The sequence below is a fragment of the Sinohyriopsis cumingii genome, chromosome 5, assembly GCF_028554795.1.
Source record: "Sinohyriopsis cumingii isolate HCF-2022 chromosome 5, ASM2855479v2, whole genome shotgun sequence".
Lineage (NCBI taxonomy): Eukaryota > Metazoa > Mollusca > Bivalvia > Unionida > Unionidae > Sinohyriopsis > Sinohyriopsis cumingii.
The window spans coordinates 42,466,263-42,491,799 of NC_142965.1; the positions used below are offsets into that span (position 1 = coordinate 42,466,263).

At 33.9% G+C, this 25,537-nt stretch overlaps 1 protein-coding gene across 4 annotated transcripts in view; it reads left to right on the forward strand.

Annotated features, from left to right (window-relative positions):
* LOC149799029 (succinate--CoA ligase [ADP-forming] subunit beta, mitochondrial-like) overlaps positions 1–25,537 on the forward strand; it is a 90,250-nt gene that overhangs the window by 54,405 nt on the left and 10,308 nt on the right. For all 4 annotated transcript variants that reach the window (XM_089957983.1, XM_089957985.1, XM_089957984.1 and 1 more), the window contains 4 exons: positions 11,718–11,879; positions 14,672–14,814; positions 18,475–18,595; positions 25,207–25,295. In XM_089957983.1, the coding sequence (XP_089814109.1) occupies positions 11,718–11,879; positions 14,672–14,814; positions 18,475–18,595; positions 25,207–25,295 (515 nt within the window). The remainder of the gene's footprint in view (positions 1–11,717; positions 11,880–14,671; positions 14,815–18,474; positions 18,596–25,206; positions 25,296–25,537) is intronic.

Sequence of the window (25,537 nt, forward strand, 5' to 3'; positions counted from 1 at the left end):
GATGGCCTGTACTGACAGATGTCCATGCCATATGTTGCCTACCAGCCAACCCAGCCCACTGAATAATTGCCAGTCATACCTTTTAACAAGTGACCAGAGATTCCATGCCAGTCACCTTTCATGCTGGAAGAGAAAAAAACTCCCAGTTTTTGCAGAGAACTCCTGATTATTACATTGTCTGTCCATTTTCATTTCTCTGAGAGAAAACATCCCTACATAAATAGATGTGTTGTATGCAACCCACATAAGCCATGTTCAGTTTTATCACCTGTGAATATTGTTGTTAGGAAATAGTTAATATCACACTACAAAGAATTATTTTTTTCAGTAAATAGAATGTTAACTTTATACATTATTCACGTAAATTTAGCAAGTTTTTTTTTACCTCTACAACAATACTAAAGTTAAAAAATAAACCAAAATGATAAAATCATGATTGTCACTGTAAATGCTGTGTAATTTTCAAAATAGCATGTCCATTCCCACACAAGAAGTGAGTAAGCACCTGGCATTCCTGTACCATATACATAAATGTTCATTACCATCATTAAATTAAATGAAGGAATGAAATAGTATGCCACACAGCATATGTGCCCCCTCCCCCCCCCGCCGCCGGATTAATTCAGAATAAACATTTTATTTAGTAAACGGTGTCAAATGCCTTACAAGTTGACCCTAAGGAAAGAAGATGGGATATAAAACATGGGGAAAATAGTTGTAAAATGTATGGTAGCTTGAGATTGCATATTTGTACTGTTAAAATGAATTTGCACACACTTTAGGCACTGTTAGTTCAAACAAAATAGTGCATCATTTATTTGCCAATCATTTGCTGGTATTTACATACACATGCTGTAGAAAATGGTTTCTTTGAAGTATGTCAGAGGGGTAGTCCTTTTTGCAGAATAAACGCAGTAATAAGTATTAACTGTTAATTAGTCACACTGGATTTCTTGCTTGTTTACTTAAGTCTAACCTTTAGCTGTTGTGGAGTTTAGCACAGCTGACCAGAATATGAAAAGAGGCCACAAACTGGGATAAAATAAATTGTGTCACAGGGAGAAATGGCACATGGTGTATCATCTGATTATTGTACAGATATTGAACCCTGAAGATAAGTCAATATTTATTGGAACCGATACTTAAAAATTGGAGCAGATAAACCTCCCAATTTTAGGTCCCTTTCTCCCTATCTTTTTATTCAGTCTCCCTGCTTGTCTTTGACAGGTATGAGGTCCATCACATTGGCAAGCCCTGCTACTTGTTGATGGCCATTCCATTTCATGCAGAGATCATACTGGGATCCATGAGACCAGTCCACCCATTTTGCTGTTCCACCCAGCTGGCTGCTAAACTGACCATCGAACTGCCCATCCAGCACACCTGGCTGCCTTTCCAGATGTTCATATAAGCAAGACCTGTTGCTTGTCTGGCCACCAGTTCAACTGGGGCACAAGTTGTTCATGGCTTATCCAATGGGTAGATATTATACACAGACAGGGCGATGGCACTGCCTCATACATCTTGCTAGGATCTATGTGAACATGGAAGCAATGCCTGACAAAGACATCCCACATTGTGAGGACAACCTTGCTAAATTGGCTTACTCTAACCCAACCACTGGGTAAATATCTGTCAGACAAGATGTGGGACCTGGGGAACTTTCTTGTCAGAAAGCTGGTTAACAGCATCAATCTAACCCTGCTGATACCTCACACATTCAGACATGTACATTACTGACTTGTAGAGTAGGACAAAAACATTACAGCAGTGAACATGTCAATCCCACTGTTTTATCAGGTGGATCGAAAGATTTTCAACTCCACATCCAAGTTAGTGCAGAACATGCTGACCATACCTCTTCTTAGATCAGGCTTCTCTAGCAATATTTTGCCATCCTTTAAAATTGGATTGTGATCAGTGTGGGAGTACATGACCTGTATTGCAAAGATAATTAAGAGGGCTGTATATTATTCTATGGCTAACACCCTTATGCCTTTGGCATATTTTGGGTACAGTGAGATTTCACACCCTTATCCACTCCTCTTTACGGAAATCGGTTCCCATTTGGTACACCATTGCTATTCAGCAGAAGAATTGAATTGAGGATGTACAGAAGCAGCAGCACCTCTATAGCTTATTCTGTTGGCAGCTCTGGCGCTTAGACCAAATCAGTGTCATAGAGAGATGATCATTGGCAACAAGAAAGCCAAACACTGCTCACAAGCAGTAATTTCATAGGCACTTTTGGGGGCACTTTGACAGAAGGGATAGGAAGCAAGGTTTCTCATTCCCAAAGCATTCCATCAATATCAGTGATTTGTCACCATCATATTCGCCTTCCATAATATACGTTCCATCAAGTCCATAGAAGCAGCTGTAATGTAGGACATCAACCCTGATATTTATGTTTTGGGCATTTTAGTCTTTCTGCCTCTATAACGGCACTGTGTAGCTTGTTTTGATGGCGACTAACATTGTAACAAATGTCAAATTTTCAGGATTATCTCACACACTTGGCAGCCATTAATGACACGTTTCTGCAAATTAAAGTCAAAATGTTTTAGTCAGACTTTACTTTGTCTTTCTTCAAATAAATTCAAATTCTCACACAAGCAAATGGACCTGTTTTGTTAGCCTACATTACAGTTGGCTTGAAAGTGATGGAAGCTGGAAATGCCAAAATCGGGCTAAGTCAAAGTATTCTTATTTTAAAAAAATGAATAAAAAATATATTAATTTTGAAGAAAGTGTTTCGATAGCTTCATTTTGTTCAAGATTCTTTTCACCGATTTCATTATTCCTGGCTTCCACTGCATTCCAGCCAACTGAAATGTAGGCCATTGGAATTTGAAAACACCATTATTTGAGCAGTAGAACCTTGATGCCCAAAACATAAATTTCAGGGTCAAGGTCTTACATTGTAGGACTAGTCTGGAAGCTGTAAATTTCTCAAAAGGAGATCTGCTCTATACATGACAAGAAAGTAGTGGAGAGAGTTTACAAGCTGAACTCTCTTGGGTTTTATGATCAGAGCCAACAGATGGGGTATACTGGTCACAGTCAACTCAACATCTACACAGTTACACTGAGGTTCAGAATTGAGAAAGCATAGTCATTAAGGCTTTCTCTCAAAAGGGATGAATTTGCAGTTAGCATAGATTTAACATGAACATATTTTCATGTCCTTATTCACACAGCTTAATGCAAGCTTGTTTAGTTTTGGCTGCCAAGAAGACCATCAAGTCAACATCATCAGCAACAGCTGCAGTGTTTTTTGGAAAACAACTTTAAAAAAACACATGGTAAGTTTATAATTAGAGGAGGCAGGAGCAACCTTCTATTTCCTCTCATTCGGCTAGGTTTTCTATTGAATTGGGAGAAGTCAGGTCTCACCGTATGCTGGTATTTCCTGCATCTTAGCATGGAATTTTTCACCAGTCTCAGGAGAGTTTTTGCAACTTTCCAGTTAGCTGTTTGTTTTGCAGATTTGATTAATCTCTGTATTTTAATGCACCCATTGGAGATATCCTATTGGTGCTCCTTTTTTGGCTGTCTAGATTATTATGTTAAAATCGTGACCAAGACAAAACATTTTATGTGCAAATGGCAAGACAATCTATGACTTATGACAGGAATTTCTGTGGAAAAGCCCCATGATTACCATTTTAGTATAGATATCAGCTCATTCTGTAATTTGGGATCTTCACAGTTGAAATCACTCCATATTAGCCTTTGAAAATGATGTATATAGTGAACACTTATTTTTGGAATGTTGTTGTTGTTTTAGGGTTTAATGCCATTTTTCAGCACATGATAGACTATACATGGTGGCCAGTATTAATGGTGGAGGAAAAACCCAGGAAAACCTCAGAAAGAACCACCGACCCACGAGAAGCTACTGGCAAGCTTTCTCACATACGCACATTGGCTGAATCCGAGACTCGAACCCACGCAGACAGGTGAGATGGCAGTGGTCCGTAACAGACAGCGCTTTAGACCACTCGGTCACCATGTTTGAAAGAAACAACTTCGCAGGAGTGTACTTCTGATAACATGACACAACTTGGTAGTGGTGATCTACCTACTGAAACTTCACTCATGTTATTAAGCCACTTATGTCTTTTGGCATTTTTTGCTAATGCTTACCGCGAAAGATTACAGTCCAGATCAGACACGTTCCAGACAGATTCATTTTTCTATGCTACTCATGAGAGAGAATAGGTGAGATGCTTTTCACACAGAGTGGTCTGTTCATCAGTCAGTCTTTGAGTGGATTCGCACTCTTTGGGGTATCCAATGAATCTGATAGAATTATTTGACGTGACATAACCACAGAATGCTCACATTTGTCTCTCCAGTTCTGGATCCAGAATGCAAAGCTATGAATGTTATTTCAGTCTGTCAGGTGGGGTTTGTGGATGTACCCACCTCCGTATTATTCTGGTAATTAGGACAATACAAAAAAATGATGTTTGGTGAAGTGGTTCTAATAGCCATTCTCATGTGGAACCAATCCAAGGTGAATGATCTACTTGATCTGGTGATAAATATCAGCACCAGCCACTGAGTCCTTGAACAGTATCTGTTTAGCAGCAGGATGCTCATGCACTTCCTCCTCCTGTTACCTATTCCTCTATCAGTATGGTTGTCAAGTAATGTATTCAGTGGAGAAATAAATTCTTATTGAATTAAGTTCCTCCAAGAATACTTACCCTATTGCTTTACTATTAAATCCTCTCATATGACCCTCAAGCATTCTCATCAGTTTCTCACTCTGTATAATCTATTAAACATTCAGCTATGGGTAGCAGTATAGAAAAGTGGTGTGGGGAAGTAATTGATAGGAGTTCCTTCCCTTTGTTTCCAGGAGCTTTATTGTGAAAGACAAATTTATGTTTTTACAGGATTGCTGGATTTGAGAGGTAATATAGCACATTTTCTAATATTAATATGATTAGGTAAGTATTTTGTTGGAGAAATATAAATTGCTACCAAAATGTACTTTTTTTAAGTAAGGGAACCAGTCTGATCACTGATGTTTGGGAAATGGGTAATATACAAATACAGAGTCAAAATCTTTAATGCTTTTATTGAAGATACATAAAGCTCTCAGTTTTCTTTCCTTTTTCACCTTTTGCTTGTGCATTTGAATCATGATATTTGGCTTTTCCTGTTAGACAATCTTTGATAACTGAAATGATTGGTGAATAATATAATGCAATAACCTGCATTTTTGGAGTGAAATATACATGCACGTATACGGTAAACACTTCATACAAGCCGCCCAATTCAGTCTTGATTTTTTTTAATCAGTGCATTACCAGCAAAACTCTCAGATGAGTTAACGTTAATATTTTCTATGATTCTCTGTTTTGTTTACTTCTTCAAATAATTGTTAACTGGTAATACCTACATGTTTTGAGTTAGCAAAAATAGGATATCGATGTCAGTAGCTGGCATCTTTGATAATTATACTAATGAATAATTGTTTGAATATTCTAACAAACATTGTAGTTCTGTTGGTTGTGGTTTCTCGGAGTTTTGTTTGATCTGTAGGTTTTGTGGGCTCTGTTGGTTGTGGGTTTTGTAATAAGTATAAAAGACAAGGACTGTTTGTTGGCAGTCAGCTCAGCAGCTCTCAAACTAATCAAATCACAGTTATTATGATATTCATTTATTTTTGTTTTATTTGTCTGTATTGATTTTTTGTAACTTTAGGCATTATTTTGGATAGTAAATTTTTGTTTAAAGTTTATTTAAGCACAAAGCAATATTTAATAAGTAATTTATTCTTTTTTTTTCTCCTATAAATTATATAAATTTATTCATTTCTAATTTACTTGCCAAGCAAACCAGATATCATATCTTTTGTTATAAGAACTCATTTATATGGTCTAGTGAGTGTTGTCCTCACAGACCAATACTTTTTATTTATTTAGGTATTCATTTTCTTTATTTAATTATTTTATGAAGCTAAATATATACAGAGAAATTTCATTATGATGCAGATATATAATTTATTTTCTTAAATTTTAGGTCAAAAAATGTTAGGGAAATAGATTGTCCAACTCATTGTGAGTGGTGTTCTCACCAATTTAACATTCAGAATCTAACACTTAGACAAATAATTCTTACATTTTCATAGCAAACTCAAATGTCCAAGTAATTGGGAGTATTATCCTCACCGATTTGACATAAAACATTTATGTTTTTATTTTATAATTTACTAATTGTTTAAGTCATTGTGAGTGTTGTCTTCACCGACTTGACAGACATTTTATTTCCATTTATATCAGTTCAATTAAAATAAGTATTATGCTACAGTTGAAGCATAAATCAAGCAAGTGTTCTCCTTGCAGATTTTACATTTCACATATTACAGTCATTATATTTTCACTTTGGTAGTAAACTTTTTTGCATCTGAATCCAAATATAGTAAATCTTCTGTACTCTTCATTCACCAAAACGGGTATTAATATAATGAATTACTAGTATGGTACTAGTATATACCCTGACCTTGTGTGAGATTGTCATATACCAAAACTGTACCTCAAGACAATGACAGTATTCTGGAACTGTCATGGTTACAAACTGCAACTTTATTCAATGTTTCTTAATAAATGAAACATTTTGTGTTACGGTTGAAAAGAAATCAAGAGTTTTAGTTTACTCCATTTGCCCCACCTTAGTCATCTGGTAAGAAGCATACTCATCCCTCGTGTCGTACTCTGTTGTAGTAATATCAGGACCTAGCTCTGCCATTACAATACTTAGTAGCATCTTCACTGATTATAGGAAAAATTATGTAAGTATACTTATGATGAACACCTTATTTATCTTTACACCATGGTGCACACTATATTGCATTGTATTTTGTAATATGGTCTGGTGGTCTAAATTACTGAATAAAGTATGTTATCATTATTATTATTATTATTATTATTACATCGTGATACATAACTTCAAGTGCTACAGCATGAATGTAATTTCATCTGCATGATAAAATATGTTGATTCTGGCAGCAGTACACAAATCCTTCCAGTATAAAGTCACAGAAAATATTGCTTTGCCAATACGTATCAATGAATTGTTACATCTTGTAGTTGTCAGTTATGTAAAGAATAGGCTTAATATATACAGTGCATCTTCCATAGGTCTTTACATATTATAAATTATTAATATTTACAATGCATCTTCCATAGGTCTTTACATATTATAAATTATTAATATTTACAATGCATCTTCCATAGGTCTCTACATGTTATAAATTATTAATATATACAATACATCTTCCATAGTTCTCTACATAATATAAATTATTAATATTTACAATGCATCTTCCATAGTTCTCTACATAATATAAATTATTAATATTTACAATGCATCTTCCATAGGTCTCTACATAATATAAATTATTAATATTTAAAATTCATCTTCCATAGGTCTCTACATATTATAAATTATTAATATTTACAATTCATCTTCCGTAGGTCTTTACAGATTATAAATTATTAATATTTACAATGCATCTTCCATAGGTCTCTACATGTTATAAATTATTAATATATACAATACATCTTCCATAGTTCTCTACATAATATAAATTATTAATATTTACAATGCATCTTCCATAGTTCTCTACATAATATAAATTATTAATATTTACAATGCATCTTCCATAGGTCTCTGCATAATATAAATTATTAATATTTAAAATTCATCTTCCATAGGTCTCTACATATTATAAATTATTAATATTTACAATTCATCTTCCATAGGTCTTTACATATTATAAATTATTAATATTTACAATTCATCTTCCATAGGTCTCTACATATTATAAATCATTAATATTTAAAATTCATCTTCCATAGGTCTCTACATATTATAAATCATTAATATTTACAATTCATTTTCCATAGGTCTCTACATATTATAAATTATTAATATTTACAATTCATCTTTCATAGGTCTTTACATATTATAAATTATTAATATTTACAATTCATCTTCCATAGGTCTCTACATATTATAAATCATTAATATTTAAAATTCATCTTCCATAGGTCTCTACATATTATAAATTATTAATATTTACAATTCATCTTCCATAGGTCTCTACATATTATAAATCATTAATATTTAAAATTCATCTTCCATAGGTCTCTACATATTATTCTCTACATATTATAAATTATTAATATTTACAATTCATCTTCCATAGGTCTCTACATATTATAAATTATTAATATTTACAATTCATCTTCCATAGGTCTTTACATATTATAAATTATTAATATTTACAATTCATCTTCCATAGGTCTCTACATATTATAAATCATTAATATTTACAATGCATCTTCCATAGGTCTCTACATATTATAAATTATTAATATTTACAATGCATCTTCCATAGGTCTCTACATATTATAAATTATTAATATTTACAATTCATCTTCCATAGGTCTCTACATATTATAAATTATTAATATTTACAATTCATCTTCCATAGGTCTCTACATATTATAAATTATTAATATTTACAATTCATCTTCCATAGGTCTCTACATATTATAAATTATTAATATTTACAATGCATCTTCCATAGGTCTCTACATATTATAAATTATTAATATTTACGAATCATCTTCCATAGGTCTCTACATATTATAAATTATTAATATTTACAATGCATCTTCCATAGGTCTCTACATATTATAAATTATTAATATTTACAATTCATCTTCCATAGGTCTCTACATATTATAAATTATTAATATTTACAATTCATCTTCCATAGGTCTCTACATATTATAAATCATTAATATTTACAATTTGTCTTCCATAGGTCTCTACATATTATAAATCATTAATATTTACAATTCATCTTCCATAGGTCTCTACATATTATAAATTATTAATATTTACAATTCATCTTCCATAGGTCTCTACATAATATAAATTATTAATATTTACAATGCATCTTCCATAGGTCTCTACATATTATAAATTATTAATATTTACGAATCATCTTCCATAGGTCTCTACATATTATAAATTATTAATATTTACAATTCATCTTCCATAGGTCTCTACATAATATAAATTATTAATATTTACAATGCATCTTCCATAGGTCTCTACATATTATAAATTATTAATATTTACGAATCATCTTCCATAGGTCTCTACATATTATAAATTATTAATATTTACAATGCATCTTCCATAGGTCTCTACATAATATAAATTATTAATATTTACAATGCATCTTCCATAGGTCTCTACATAATATAAATTATTAATATTTACAATTCATCTTCCATAGGTCTCTACATATTATAAATCATTAATATTTAAAATTCATCTTCCATAGGTCTCTACATATTATAAATTATTAATATTTACAATTCATCTTCCATAGGTCTTTACATATTATAAATTATTAATATTTACAATTCATCTTCCATAGGTCTTTACATATTATAAATTATTAATATTTACAATGCATATTTCATAGGTCTTTACATATTATAAATTATTAATATTTACAGTTCATCTTCCATAGGTCTCTACATGTTATAAATTATTAATATTTACAATGTATCTTCCATAGGTCTTTACTTATTATAAATTATTAATACTTACAATGCATCCTCCATAGGTCTTTATTTATTATAAATTAATAATATTTACAATGCATCTCTATAGGTCTTTACTTGTTATAAATTAATAATATTTACAGTGCATCTTCCATAGGTCTTTACATATTATAAGTTATTAATATTTACAATGCATCTTCCATAGGTCTTTACTTATTATAAATTAATAATATTTACAATGCATCTCTATAGGTCTTTACTTGTTATAAATTAATAATATTTACAGTGCATCTTCCATAGGTCTTTACATATTATAAATTATTAATATTTACAATGCATCTTCCATAGGTCTTTACTTATTATAAGTTAATAATATTTACAATGTATCTCTATAGGTCTTTACTTATTATAAATTAATAATATTTACAGTGCATCTTCCATAGGTCTTTACTTATTATAAATTATTAATATTTACAATGCATCTTCCATAGGTCTTTACTTATTATAAATTAATAATATTTACAATGCATCTCTATAGGTCTTTACTTATTATAAATTAATAATATTTACAGTGCATCTTCCATAGGTCTTTACATATTATAAATTAATAATATTTACAGTGCATCTTCCATAGGTCTTTACTTATTATAAATTATTAATATTTACAATGCATCTACCATAGGTCTTTACTTATTATAAATTAATAATATTTACAATGCATCTCTATAGGTCTTTACTTATTATAAATTATTAATATTTACAATGCATCTTCCATAGGGGGACCCCGAGTGGCCGAGTGGTCTAAAGCGCTCTCCGTTACGGATCACTGCCATCTCACCTCTGTCTGCGTGGGTTCGAGTCTCGGATTCGGCTAATGTGGATATGTGAGAAAGCTTGCCAGTAGCTTCTTGTGGGTCGGTGGTTCTTTCCGGGCTTTTCTGGGTTCTTCCTCCACCATTAATACTGGCCGCCATGTATTGCCTATCGTGTGCTGAAAAATGGCGTTAAACCATACAACAACAACAACAGCATCTTCCATAGGTCTTTACTTATTATAAATTATTAATATTTACAATGCATCTTCCATAGGTCTTTACTTGTTATAAATTAATGATATTTACAGTGCATCTTCCATAGGTCTTTACATATTATAAATTTTTAATATTTACAATTCATCTTCAATAGGTCTTTACATATTATAAATTATTAATATTTGTAGTGCATCTTCCATAGGTCTTTGCATATTATAAATTGTTAATATTTACAATGCATCTTCCATAGGTCTTTACATATTATAAATTATTAATATTTACAATTCATCTTCCATAGGTCTTTACATATTATAAATTATTAATATTTACAGTGCATCTTCCATAGGTCTTTGCTTATTATAAATTAATAATATTTACAGTGCATCTTCCGTAGGTCTTTACATATTATAAATTAATAATATTTGCAGTGCATCTTCCATAGGTCTTTGCATATTATAAATTATTATTTACAATGCATCTTCCATAGGTCTTTACTTATTATAAATTAATAATATTTACAATACATCTTCCATAGGTCTCTACATATTATAAATTATTAATATATACAATGCATATTCCATAAGTCTTTACATGTTCATTTGGCCAGTAGCTTCTAGTGGGTCGGTGGTTCTTCCCTGAGGTTTCCAGGGTTCTTCCACCACCATTTATGCTGGCTGCCATGTATAGCCTATCTTGTGCTGGAAAATGGCGTTAAACCCTACAACAACAACAACAACAACAACAACAAGTTCATTAGGATTTACATGTTGGTCTGTTTTCACAATAAACAAGACTTTTGGTATCATTCAATTTTGTGTTATATATCATAAATGTGGTTGGGGCATATAGTATTACACTTGTCCATCTGTCTGTCCATCCAGTTACATTTTTGCATTTTGGTCGGTTTTGCAAGCACTATAGTGAGACATTAATGTTTCATATATGGTATAAAAGTAATTTTTGCTTTGTGTCTAATTGTGGATGATCTGTAGTCAAAACAAGGGGTAGGGGTAATTATGCTAGCTTATTGACATCATGTAAAACCTAGCAATATCAAGAATGGATTATGTTTGTGTTTCAGTGGTATGCATGGACTGTAAACTGAACTTTGATGACAATGCTGCCTTTAGACAGAAGGAAATTTTTGGGTTACAGGACTGGAGTCAGGAGGATCCCAGAGAAATGAAGGCTGCTGAGGCCAATCTCAACTACATTGGGCTAGATGGCAGCATCGGATGCCTTGGTTGGTTCTTCTCTCTCTCTCTCTCTCTCTTTCTTTCTTTCTATCTTAATTTTTATTTATCTTCCCCGATTTCAGCAGTAACTTCATAGACAATTTTCATGAAACTTTACACAAAGATTTCACCATATGGTCTGTTTAATTCTAAATAAAAGTGGTGCTGAACAGACATCCTGGTTTCTCCTTTCCCATGCAGGCTGATACTCAAATATGACCCACTTGACACAATCAGTAAAATACAAAAGAAACTAAATATGTGTGCTTGTTATTCTTAATTTCTGAAATTTCCATCTTTTTGTCAGGCTACACTTCTTGTACATTAATTAACAGATTGAAAGTTTATTCCTCCAACGACCATTCTTTATCCATTGTTGACAAGGTCACTTCATTCTGAAAAATTGTCAAACACAAAGTTTATTAACGGATGTAAGAAAAGACAAAAACCTTCCTTATTCTCCATTATAAATCGAACGGAAACAATATAAAACATCATCTGCTGTCACATAATGTACCAGCAGATCAGAGTCTGTGTTCTTTCTCTGGTTGATATGACAGACTGCATAGACCCAGATCTGGTGTCACACTATGCATCAGTAGATATAGTCTTTGCAGTTTGCAGTTAGATTTCTAATTAATTATTATATAAAGTATTCATATGTACAAATAGCCAGTATGATGTGATAGCAACATGTCTTAAAATTACAGTGTATTTGCTTACTGTTGGAAAATATTTGAAATGTAAATAAATCCCCAACAATTCTTTTTAAGTCTTTTTAAAATCAGTAAAATTTGGAGATGAAAGTTGTGACAGAAATTCCTCAGGCAGCATCCACTTGACACTGATCAAACTGGGTTTTTTCGAGTCAGAATCTGCTATGTAAAAAAATGAGCTAGTTGTTGTGGTAAAAAATTTCATTCATGAGATGTTTCATCCCACATCCAACAAATTTCCACACAAGGAAGGCAAATCTGGTTCTGGGGAGAAGAAAGATATTAATAAATCTAAATTTGAAGAAGAAATCTTCAGAATCATTGTGAAAAGGGAGCCTGGTTCCTCAAGACCAGAAAATTTAGAGTGTAAATTCACCGCATCATTTGAAAAAAGCAAGGAATTTTTCTAAATACAGTAGGGATTGGTTTTTTAAAAAAAGGAAGGGCTTGAAAACATTTAGAGGACATCTGCTTAAATATTGAATGAATAATGGATTTATTTCATTGAGTTGGTGAAAAATAGTATTTTCACAAGTGGCAAATCAGTGGATCAAAATACTTGAGTTTTTCACCCAGGAGATGAAATCTATCTGATCTTCACTTGGAAGAATCAACTTTTTTTATTTTTTTAATGTAGGCTAAAATATACAATAGATCAAAGTAGTATATTATGGTATTCTACGTGATATTGTTGATGGTTTACCATTTATCTTCTGCGTTGTTTTGTGTATTTGCACAGAAAAGATTAATAATCATATACTGGTAATTCTCTTTCCCAGTTCAAGGTATTATATCACATTACAAAGAAGAAAAAAAAAATATAGAAAAAGTAAGTACATTGTTTGATTCAAACCTGGTACACCAGTTTGACAGGCGGTCATACTTACCACCAGACCAAGCAGTTGATGGTAGGGCAGATGAAAGTCTTGGGTCCTAATGTTATCTATGTCTTTAACATGAGTGACAATATGTTTTGATAATTCACTCAGTTTAGTTATCAAGTTACTTCTTGCAGAAAATCCACTAATTCATAGACTAGCATAAAAGTAAAATGCATGATTTTCACAAATTTTGTTAATTTTTCAGCACAGTTGAAATAGACATTGTTTTGTTTTTTTCCTTTTGCATTTGTTCAAGCTTCTTGCATGAGCAAAAATGTTAAATATTTCTTCAGTTGGATTAAAATCTTTGATTATGGAATATAGCAGTTATTTACTTGTAAACCAACAGATTTTCTTTTCATTTTATGCTCAGACCTATTGGCTAGCTAAAGTGTGTAACAGATTGAAGTAGCAGCATATTTAGCCAACCTCACCCATGTGTACACACCAGCAGGATACTTACCCTCCTCTTCTGACAATCGTATACTCATTATTCCAACTATGAAATCAAAGTCATATGGACAACGTTCTTTGCATACCAGGGCCTAGCAACATGGAAGGAATTGCCCACTGAACTTAGACACAAAGACACAGTGATCCCATTCAAGAGTGCTCTTAAAACTCACCTATTTTGACTGCAAGAACAAACTTAAAGACCTAATAATGTTTCCTACCTTAAATATTTTCAGCATGTTTTTATGTTTTCTAATTTCATGGTGTTTGTTTTTAGTAATTATATCATTATATGTTTTTTTTTCTGTTATAGGTTTTGTCTAATGTTGTAAAGCACTTAGAGCTTCTAAAGATTAGGTGCTATACAAAGTCTTCATTATTGTTATTATTATTATTTTATATGGTATCCCACATGATAATGTCAGTTGATTACCATTTATGTTCTGTTGTATTGGGTTGAATTCTCACAGAAAATATCAATATTAATATGATTCCTCTTTTCTAATTTAAGGTAAAAGAAATCAAATAAACAAAGAAAATAAATGCATGGTGAGATTTTAACCTAGTACTCTGCATGAAGGTTGTAATGCTTACCAGTAGACCAAGCAATTGACAACACAGTGGATGAAAGTTCTTGATCGTAATGTTTATCACAGTATATTGACTATAGTGACCAAAATATGCCTATTTCTGTTGGAAAATGCACTGATTCATGAACTAGCATGAAATAAAATGCTTTTTATTCTGCAGTGAATGGAGCAGGTTTAGCTATGGCAACCATGGACATAATCAAACTGCATGGTGGCTCCCCAGCAAACTTCCTGGATGTTGGTGGTGGTGCTACTTCTAAACAAGTTACAGACGCATTTAAGCTCATCTCGTCAGATCCAAAAGTAAGTAACCTACCTTACATGGAGGATGTTTTAACTTATAAATGTCAAGTATAATTATTAAAATGTACCCACCCTCCCCCAACCCCAACCCCCCAATTTTTTGTTCCAGGAGTGATAAATGTTTAAGAGGTTTTACATGGGGTTGTGACTTCCAAAATTATATTGTTGTATCCATAATTGTTTATGTCCTTTTTACTGAACTGTTGATTACTTCCACAAGCAAATATTAGCTTTTCCAAAACACTTGGAGGAAGTTTTGCACACTGAGTGCTGGACTCACACAAGTTTCTTGCAGTTATTTGTACTATGTCCCCCAAATCTTGACAGGGTGCAACTCCTGAACATGCATTTGCATTAGGAAAAAAATATGCCTTCTTTTCTGTAACGGCTATCCATACATGTCTGTGTTGGCAGTAGCAATAGACAGTTGCTCAGGGCAATACAAATGTAAGATGGCAATGAATATCCATTTTAAAACAATGCAGCAGGCAATTAAAACATTCAAGGTTTGTTAAAGCTGAATTGCAGTGTAAAGTCTTTGAAGGCTGCTAGCATAACATATTTTCAAGGTTAAAGTCACACCTGCAGTGAAGAATATTTAACTTATTTTGAGGTAGAATTAATGACTGTAATACACAGTTTGTCATTTAGTGCGTGATTAATTATTTTGAGAGAAAGGTAATTCAGAAAACATGGGTATTTATTGTAATGACTGCTGACAGATAATGAGGGATCTCTAAAGTTAAATGAGAGCATAATGCAGAACATTACATTCCATGGTGCAAGCTCATTTCATGTTAACCATATATTGAAACATTTTAATGTTTTCATGTGTTACCTGGGCACATGATGAAATGTTTATTGTAATAAAATAAGTGGCAAAGGAAAATATATAGTTGTTGTTGTTGTGGGGTTTAACACCATTTTTCAGCACACGATAGGCTATGCATGGTGGCCAGTATTAATGGTGGAGGAAGAACCCGGGAAAACTCCAGGAAGAATCACTGACCCATGAGAAGCTACTGGCAAGCTTTCTCACATACCAACATTGGCCGAATCCGAGACTCGAACCCACGCAGACAGAGGTGAGATGGCAGTGATCCGTAACTGAGAGCGCTTTAGACCACTCAGCCACGCTTGGCCCTGAAAATATATAGTACAGTGGATTCAACAAAGTCAAGTTGGAAAAACTGTAAAATCAAACAGCACTACAGGTGCATTATATACTGATATTTTCCACTTAAAATGTTGTATGCCAAATTTGGAGGATGAAAACTGTCACCAGCCCTTGGTATCTTAGACTTAACACTGCCTAGAGATGTAGTAAGGTTTGTTGAATACTTTTACATGTTGTCAGGATGCCTTCATTCATATCATGATGTGTTGTCAGAATGCCAGCATTCAAATTATGGCATGTCTGGATGCAACCATTCTTAATATGACAAGACTGCTTAGTGGTTAGAGCATCTGCCTCAATTGCAGGAGGTCGTGGGTTCAAAACCCTGGCTGAGTTGTACCAAAGACTTATAAAAATGGTACATGCAGCTGCCTCACTTGGCCCTCGGCATTAAGATGTTAATGTTAGGACTGGTAAGCCTGATGTCAGGATAATGTGAATAGGTTAGACATGATACTAGATGGTTGCGGCATAAAGCCCTAGTTCATAAACAGCCACATTGCAGACATCATAGTGATGTGACTGAAAAATTGTTAAAGCTACATATAAAAAATATTAAAATAATACACACATGCTCGTACTATGACATATTATAAGGATACCAGCATTCATATTATGATATGCCTGGATGCCAGACTTAACAATATGACATGTCTGGATGCCACCATTTGTGCTATGATTTGTTGTCAGAATGCCAGCACTCATACTATGACATATTGTATGGATGCCACCATTATAATATGACATGTTTTATGGATACCAGCATTCATACTATGACATGGCTGGATGCCACCATTCATACTATGACATGTTGTCTGGATGCCGGCATTCTTACTATGACATGTCTGACTACCGATATTCATACTGTGACATGTTGTCAGGATGCCAGCATTCTTACTATGACATGTCTGGATACTGGCATTCATACTATGACATGTCAGGATACCAGCATTCATACTATGACATGTCTGGATACCAGCATTCATACTATGACATGTCAGGATGTCAGCATTCACACTGTGACATGTCAGGATACCAGCATTCATACTATGACATGTCAGGATGCCAGTATTCATACTAAGACATGTTTAATGAACATATTTGTTGTTGGAGAGGTCAGAAACTGTTCCTGAAGCATTTGTAAATGTTAATTTACCACTTAATGAACATTTGAAGGTTAAGAGCTATTCATTGCAAAGTCTGTGAATGGAATGGGACTTGCAGTGCCTCATGGTAAAGACTAAAAATCTATACAAAATCAAAACGGGGCTTGCTATTGATTTTATTTATTTCATATTCAAGGACTGACATTCTAACAATGTGTTCTTTGTCCAGATGAAGATTAGGCAAACAAAATAATAAGAAACCATTATATGAATGAGTTGATATACAATGGCACTAAGCTGGTATAGATGCGAAAGAAAATCAGCTTTGTCAGAAGAAAAAAACTAAAGGTAATAGTATGCCAAGACAAGGCAAACTGCAAACCAAACAATGATCCCCTGTTAGCTCAGATTTCTCCAGGGTTAGAATTTCATCACCACTTGAGCTGGTGGGCTGCCCGGGACCATTTTTTTGGCCAGAGTTGCATTTCACACACCCTGAACCCCACTCCTATCTATACATTAACTTGTCAGATTATGGTTGGGGTGCTTCTGGATTCATGATACAGTAAAAAAGCTACCCTTTAAATAAACAATTTGGAAATGAGGGCATTATTTTGAGTCAAACGTTGTGTCAACTGATAAGGAGGTATTGTGTTTTGATTTTTTTCAACAACACTGTGGTAGTAATGTACCTGACGAGATGAGGTACACCTGCTCCTGCTCTTTGCATGGAGGTTTGGAACCTTCTTTGTTGGGGAATCTCAGAGTTCATTACCCGCCATATTCGACATATTCCAGGCAAGAAAAATATTCTGGTGGACAGTCTATCCAGGATATTCTGATAGTCCATCTGTGACCCTAGCAATCATGGTTCAGCCATCTATTTCACATGTTGGTAGACCAGCCAAGATATTACCTCAGAGGACGGACCTTAACTATGTTGGGTATGGGTAAATTAATTTAAATAATGTAATACTTGTCAATTGCAAGATTCCCTTCTCCCACCTGTATTTGATGGTCCAAGTGTGGTCCAAGTCCATGTTGAAGTTTAAGAGTGTCCCATAAACCGATGATGAGGTAGTCAGACTGGTTTTGGGCTCTCTCTGCTCTAGATATCTAGAACATTCCATCTAATGGAAGTTTAAAATTTTTATGAAAATATGAGTTTGGGCAAGGGGACTCTCATCCCAGAACAGGTAAACAATTTGAAAGCAGAAGTGATAGGTAAATGTTACACTGTTAAACTTAGGGTTTGTATTTTTTTGTTTTGCTTAATGACTAAATAAAGTCTAGGCTTAATAATCGGGTGGGATCTTGTGTTTTCACTTTGTAGCTTTTTAAAGGAAATATTTAATTTGTCTTTTGTATCTATTTCAGGTCCATGCAATCCTGGTAAACATTTTTGGGGGCATTATGCGTTGTGATGTGATAGCTCAGGGTATCATAGCTGCAGCAGAACAACTAAATCTTAAAATACCCATTGTTGTCAGGCTGCAGGGTAAGTTTTCCAGAAATATTTAATTTGTCTTTTGCATCTATTTCAGGTCCATGCAATCCTGGTAAACATTTTTGGGGGCATTATGCGTTGTGATGTGATAGCTCAGGGTATCATAGCTGCAGCAGAACAACTAAATCTTAAAATACCCATTGTCGTCAGGCTACAGGGTAAGTTTTCCAAAAATATCGTAACACTGCTGCTGCTCAATCTCGATTATCTGAACTCGCTGGAGAAATGATGTGGGAACTTTGGATAATCAAGTGTGAATTGATTATCTGAACTCACTGGAGAAATGATGTGGGAACTTTGAATAATCAAGTGTGAATTGATTATCTGAACTCGCTGGAGAAATGATATCATGGGAACTTTGAATAATCAGGTGTGCATTGATTGTCTGAACTCGATGGAGAAATGATGTGGGAACTTTGAATAATCAAGTGTGCATTGATTGTCTGAACTCGATGGAGAAATGTTGTGGGAACTTTGGATAATCAAGTGTGAATTTATAAGCCATGTACTTTGCAGCTCTAATTCCTTTAGACAAATATAAAGAAAACTTTCAATACAAAAGGTACCATATTTCTGCCAAATAAAAGGTTCCATCTATCAACATACCCATAGTTACGAACTTACCCCTTTGTAGTTACATCAGTTATGTCGATTTGTAGTACGGCTATTAAGTCATAATGAGATTGATCCACCATCAACTATAATTAATTTGCTGAAACAAACTTCAAACTTTAAAACTATCACACTAATTCAGATGAAATTTTAAGGAAGGGTCCTGACATCTCTCTAGAATTCAGAAAATATAATGCTGATTTGCCATGAAAAATATATCCATTACTAAAATTAGAAGTGGCCGAGTGGTCTAAAGCGCTCTCCGTTATGGATCACTGCCATCTCATCTCTGTCTGTGCCAGTTCGAGTCTCAGATTCAGCCAATGTGGGTATGTGAGAAAGCTTGCCAGTAGCTTCTCGTGGGTCGGTGGTTCTTTCCGGGGTTTTCCAGGGTTCTTCCATCACCATTAATACTGGCCGCCATGTATAGCCTATCATGTGCTAAAAACTGGCGTTAAACCCCACAACAACAACAGCTAAAATTAGAAAACACCTTTCCTACTACATCAGTTTTGACCGGACTTCCATGGAAGCATCCTGGTAGCAATGTTAATGTACCATTCAATTTGACCACCATTACTAATTGCAGAAAAATATTCTGTTGACTTTTCATCCAAAATGGTTCATGTAAATGCAACAAACTTTTCATGAAGACCTTTAAAGGAGACCAGAAACCAATGGAAATACAGAATAATAATAAAAGCACTATACAAGAAAACCTGATTCTGAAGTATCATCTGCGACCGTAATGCCAATATTTAAATATTGGCATATCTTCTAGGAGCTGAATTTCCGTGACCTCATATGCAAAATTTCCGTGCCTGTTCGGTTACTTTCGGGGTGTGATGTCATAGTAACGACTCTAGCATCCCAACTGAGAGTTGCCAGAGTAAAAGACAATGCCATTTTGTGTTGCTTACGGGTGTAATAGAATATTAAGAAAAGCCTGTAGACAACATTTTTTTTTTCTTTTCCAAAGATAAAGGCATAAAGAAAGTATGGATACAATATTACAAGTGAGTTGATTTCAAAGCAACACCATACAGCACTCTGTGATCATTACATTTCTAAAGGAATGTTACGAGAACGATCCTGAAAAAAATGACAGCTCTAGGATACGCAAATGCTAGGCCTAGACTAAAAGTTGTCGCTGTTCCAGACACACTGTTGGATATTTTAAATCCTGGGAAAAGTGTTAAATATGTGAGTTACAAAAATAGGCAGAAAGCCAAGTAAGTGACCACAAAATGCAACAATCAATTCACAGATCTTTTATCTACACCAGCAGTGCTAAAAATGTGATAGCCCGACACCCGGGGCCCCTCTAATTTTTGTTCTTCCCATCCTGTATTCAAAGTTAGGTGCCCGTTGGGTTTGTCGGATAAAAATTGTTTGCCTGAGGAAACTTTGATTGCGCTGATGAAATGAGTAAATGTATTTTCCAGATGTTGACATACATGCCTTAACACAGCACAGTTGAAATCAAATTACCTCTGTCCTAGGTGAAATTGAGATCTGATTTTAATCAAATGGAAGCTTTGTTAAAAATAAGATTCTAAACCCCTGACACAGTCATGTTTCGAGAAAACACAGTTTTCAGTTATCTTAAACAAAAATTAAAAATTAAAAAAAAAATTTCAGTCTATGCCTGTTACATATAGTATGTATAAACGGTAATCTGTAATGATTGGAACTGATATAAAACTATCCCTTGGGATGTTTAAATAGCAGCAACTAAAATAAAAGAGGTCAGTTATAAAATCAAAGTTTCAATTTAACTGGCTGACAATAGAAATTGGGGGGAGGCTACTATTGACCCCACCCCTTGCCCCAATGTGCGAGCGCCCATGGGACGCACCATTTCTCCCTGTGATACGCCTTATTATCCCCAAGGACAAGACCCTTGTATCTTATTCTGGTCAGCTGTGGCTAAACTGCATAATAGCTAAAGGTTAGACCTGAGTACGCAAGCACAAGGCCAGTGTGACTAATTAACAATTAATCCTTATCAATTTGTTTATCTTGTGAAAAGGACTGCCCTTCAGACATACTTCAAAGAAACCATGTTCTACAATATGTATATGTAAACATCAGCATTGACTGGCAAATAAACGATACCCTATTTTATTGTAACTTACAATGCCTAGGACTTCATTTTAACAGTTAAAATCTGTTTTTCCCACATTTAAATCCCACCTTATTTCCTTAGGTTTAAGCCTTAAGGCGTGTAACACTGTTTACTGAATAAAATATTTATTCTGAATTAGTTCTTTAGGGGCACATATACTGCGTGGCATATTTTCTTTTATTCCTTCTTTTAATTTAATCATGGTAATTAAACTTTACATATACGGTAGAGGAATGTCAGGCTTTAACTGGCCGAGTTTCTTTGGTGGAAATGGAGATTGATTTTGTTTGCAGAAAAAAGTAGGCAACATTCACAGTGATCATTCATGGGATTTAAGCTAATTGGTGACAGTTTTATTTTTTTAATGTTTTTATTACTACAGTTCTGTTGTAGTGTTTTAAAAAATCTGAAATTTACGTGAATAATGTTTAATCTTAACATTCTATTTACTGAAGAAAAAACTCGTGTGATATTTATTATTTCGTCACTACAATATTCACAAGTGATAAAATAGAATACGGCATCTGTGGATTGTATATGTTTTATCTATTTATGTATGGGTTTTTTTCTTTCTGAGAAATGAAAATTGGCAGACATAATGTAATAATAGGGAGTTCTCTGCGAAAACTCGGGAGATAGTACGAGATCGGGAGGTAGGTGTGGAAATACCCCAAAAATCGGGAGGTTTTTCTCCCGGCTTGAGAGTTGACAGGTATGAACTGTCTGGGCTTGTGGAAATTCAGTCAGAGCTGGTGAGTTTATTTAATTCACCAGCCTTGGGCCTGGGCCTAAAAAATTTATTTCAGCACTGACCAGTACAGTACATAAACTATTTATACCAGACATGTATATACTATCAGATTTGTCAATGCGCTATCTGTAGCCAGCATGTAAAATACACTGTGATTGAATCATAAGAAGGAAGCTTCTTAATGTTTAAATTAATTACTTATGATTTCTGCTTTGCAGATTTATTTGTGGAGTTTTTTTTTGTGTGTGAAAAACTAATGCTTAAGTTTCAACCGATGAAAACCATTCTCAATGCCTTTTACACCTCCAAGGTAATGGATATTGTTTCACACACAAGTCTGTCCCCGTTCTAGTCTCTTCGCCCAGAATTCAGTATTATCTCTCGGCGTTTCAGTGTTGGATATATATTTTCAAGATATCATACCTTCGGCGGTGGTGGTGGTGGTGTGTGTGTGGGGGGAGGTAGGTAATGAATATGTCATTTACATATAATACGATTGAACCTCATCCTTCTTAAATGAACTTATTGCATTATGGTAAATTTTTAATTTTTACATTGGGCACCATCACTTAATCCTTATCACATTTTTGCACAGCACACGATGTACAAGTATTTATTTAAAAATTACATTGCTTTTTTTTAAAATTCCAAATATGAAATATGAGCACCTTTTTACTTTTGTACTTTTCTTCTGTCAGGTCGTAAACACATTGTTAACACACAATTCAACAGATATAGTTATAAGCATGACTCGGAAGCATATTCAACTTTTGAATTAGCAACCCAAATATGATCTCCTCCTGTCTGTCTCGCTCGCCATGTATATGTTTGTATTTGACAACTGGCTAGTATTGCGTCACGGGACCACATGATCTGTCCTTTCATCAAAGCTTGGAAAAAATCTGCAATTTACGGAATCGTGGTATCTTCCATGCAATATAATCACTACCCGCCTGCGATATTTAATTTATAAACATCACAGTCCAATTAAAATTTGTCGAGAATTACATACATAAAAGGAAAAGTTTTGTTTCTGGTCTCCTTTAAAGTTTTTAACCCACCAGGCCATAAAAGTCTTTCACTTTGTAGAGATGTTGCTCATCTTCTATCAAATGTGGCTACCATTACTAAAATTTTACAAATGATGTCAGTCCTCCATTAAGTTTGGCTGCCATTACTAAAATTTGATTTTTTTTTTTAAACTGAAAATAACATTTCTTGGAAACCACAAGCAGAATTTGACCACATTAGACTGAAATCATTCTGTTATTATGAGCTTATAAATTATAAAAGTAGTTTAAATCTCACATCAGATATGGCCACCATTACTAATTAATGTAAAATTCTTTAAATGATTTCTTCTCATAAACAACAGAATTTGACCAACAGTAAATAAGTCATCGAAAATGGCTGCTACTACTTTGATGGAAAAAAAATTTAATATCTGCTTCAAAATAACTGCATAATAAAATGTGATCAAAATTTAACAGAAAGGTCCTAGGTTAAATTTAAGAATTATAACAAATTCTGCCATTTTGCCATCGTTTATGGCTGTTATTTTGATCAACAATGACACAAAGCTTCCTGGCATTGGGACCTTTCAACATTGACACAATACATCCTGGCATTGGAACCTTTCAATATTGACATAAGCCATCCTGCATTGGGACCTTTCAATATTGACACAAAGCATCCTAGCATTGGGACCTTTCAGTACTGGCACAAAGCAGCCTGACATTGGGAGCTTTCAGTATTGACACAAAGCATCCTGGCATTGCGACTTTTCAATATTGACATAAGCCATCTTGGCATTGGGACCTTTCAATATTGACACAAAGCATCCTGGCATTGGGACTTTTAAATATTGGAAATATTATGCTTATGTGCCATAAAATATAGATAAATGTATATAAATCTGAGAAACCATGAAAAACGAGTTTTCATAAAATATGCAGTTAACGGCATTGGGGATTCAGTACAGTGCATTATTCTGGTTTTGAATTTTTGCCCAACTGCTGTTACATTTGGCTGTTATGCAGATGTTGTCAGCCAAGTTATCTTGTTTACATATGATGATGATCCACCATAAACATATCCACCAGTAGTGAAAACCTTTAAATGACTATTTAAAAGAAATTGCTGAACAAAATTCAACTAATTATTGCACAAAGCATTCTGTTGTAAAGGTCTTTCAGGCTTGTACTATCTACTATCAGGTATGGCTGCTGTTAAAAAAAACAAAAAAGAATCTTTAAATCATCTCTCAAAAACAACTCCACAGAATTTTGACTAAATTTGACAGGCAACATTTCTGGCATAAAGATTTTTAACATTTTTACAAATAATATTGATCTGCCGTGATAATATATTGTCAAGTACCAAGTATAACAATTATTTAGGAACTTCTAAGACTGAGTCAGCAGAATTAGACCAAACATTGTTAAATGCATCCATACAGACAAGTTTTTCATATTTGTACAAATGATGGTTCTCAGTAGAATGTGGACTTAAGTAAAAAGAAAAAAAACCGAGCTTATGGGTCTTTAGAATATATTTCCATCCAAAATGATTCCCATTTCTAAATATGGTAAAATCTGTACATGGCTTCTAAAAAAATAACACTTGTGCATATGATGCTGATCTCTCATTAGATACATCGATCATTATTACATTTAGCAAAACATTTCCATTTTTAAAAACTACTTAACTGAGTTTGCATTCATTGTCCTGAAAGTATAATTGTAAAAAACACTTTTCATAACATGTAGATCCACCATCAGCATTTGCCCCTGTTGCTGTTGCTCAACAGAACCAAAATGTAATAATGTAATCAACCCAGAAAAAGCTTTCTGGTATTATGTCCTTGAAAGCCTAGGCAAATGATGACAGTCAACTGACATATTTGCCAATGAATGCTAAAAAGAATAACCTGTAAATTACCTGCTTCTTAAATCACTTGGGCAGCAGCTTTTGCATTTAAGTTTAGCAGGTGAGTGATCTCAGTTTCACCTGGGTCTCTTGCCATTATGTGATATTTTATTTTTGAAGACTAAATAATATGCCATGCTTACTCAGTTGCAAATTATTTACCTAATTATATTCTTCCTACAGGTACACAGGTTCATGATGCCAAAGCCATGATGGGTGCTAGTGGCTTGAAGATCCTAGGTGTTGATGATTTAGATGATGCAGCAGAAATGGTATACTTAGATTGATACCCACCTACCTCAGAAACCCAATATGTCCACTGTCTAATAAATTTCATGTACTGTCATCAGACTTCACAAACCCTATACATCCACCACCTGTCTAATAATATCCATGTGCTGTCAACTACCCCACACAAACTATACGTTCACCACCTGCCAGATAAAATCCATGCTTTCAACTAACCTCCCAAACACTATATGTTCACCACCTATATTACAGCTTCCATTTGCTG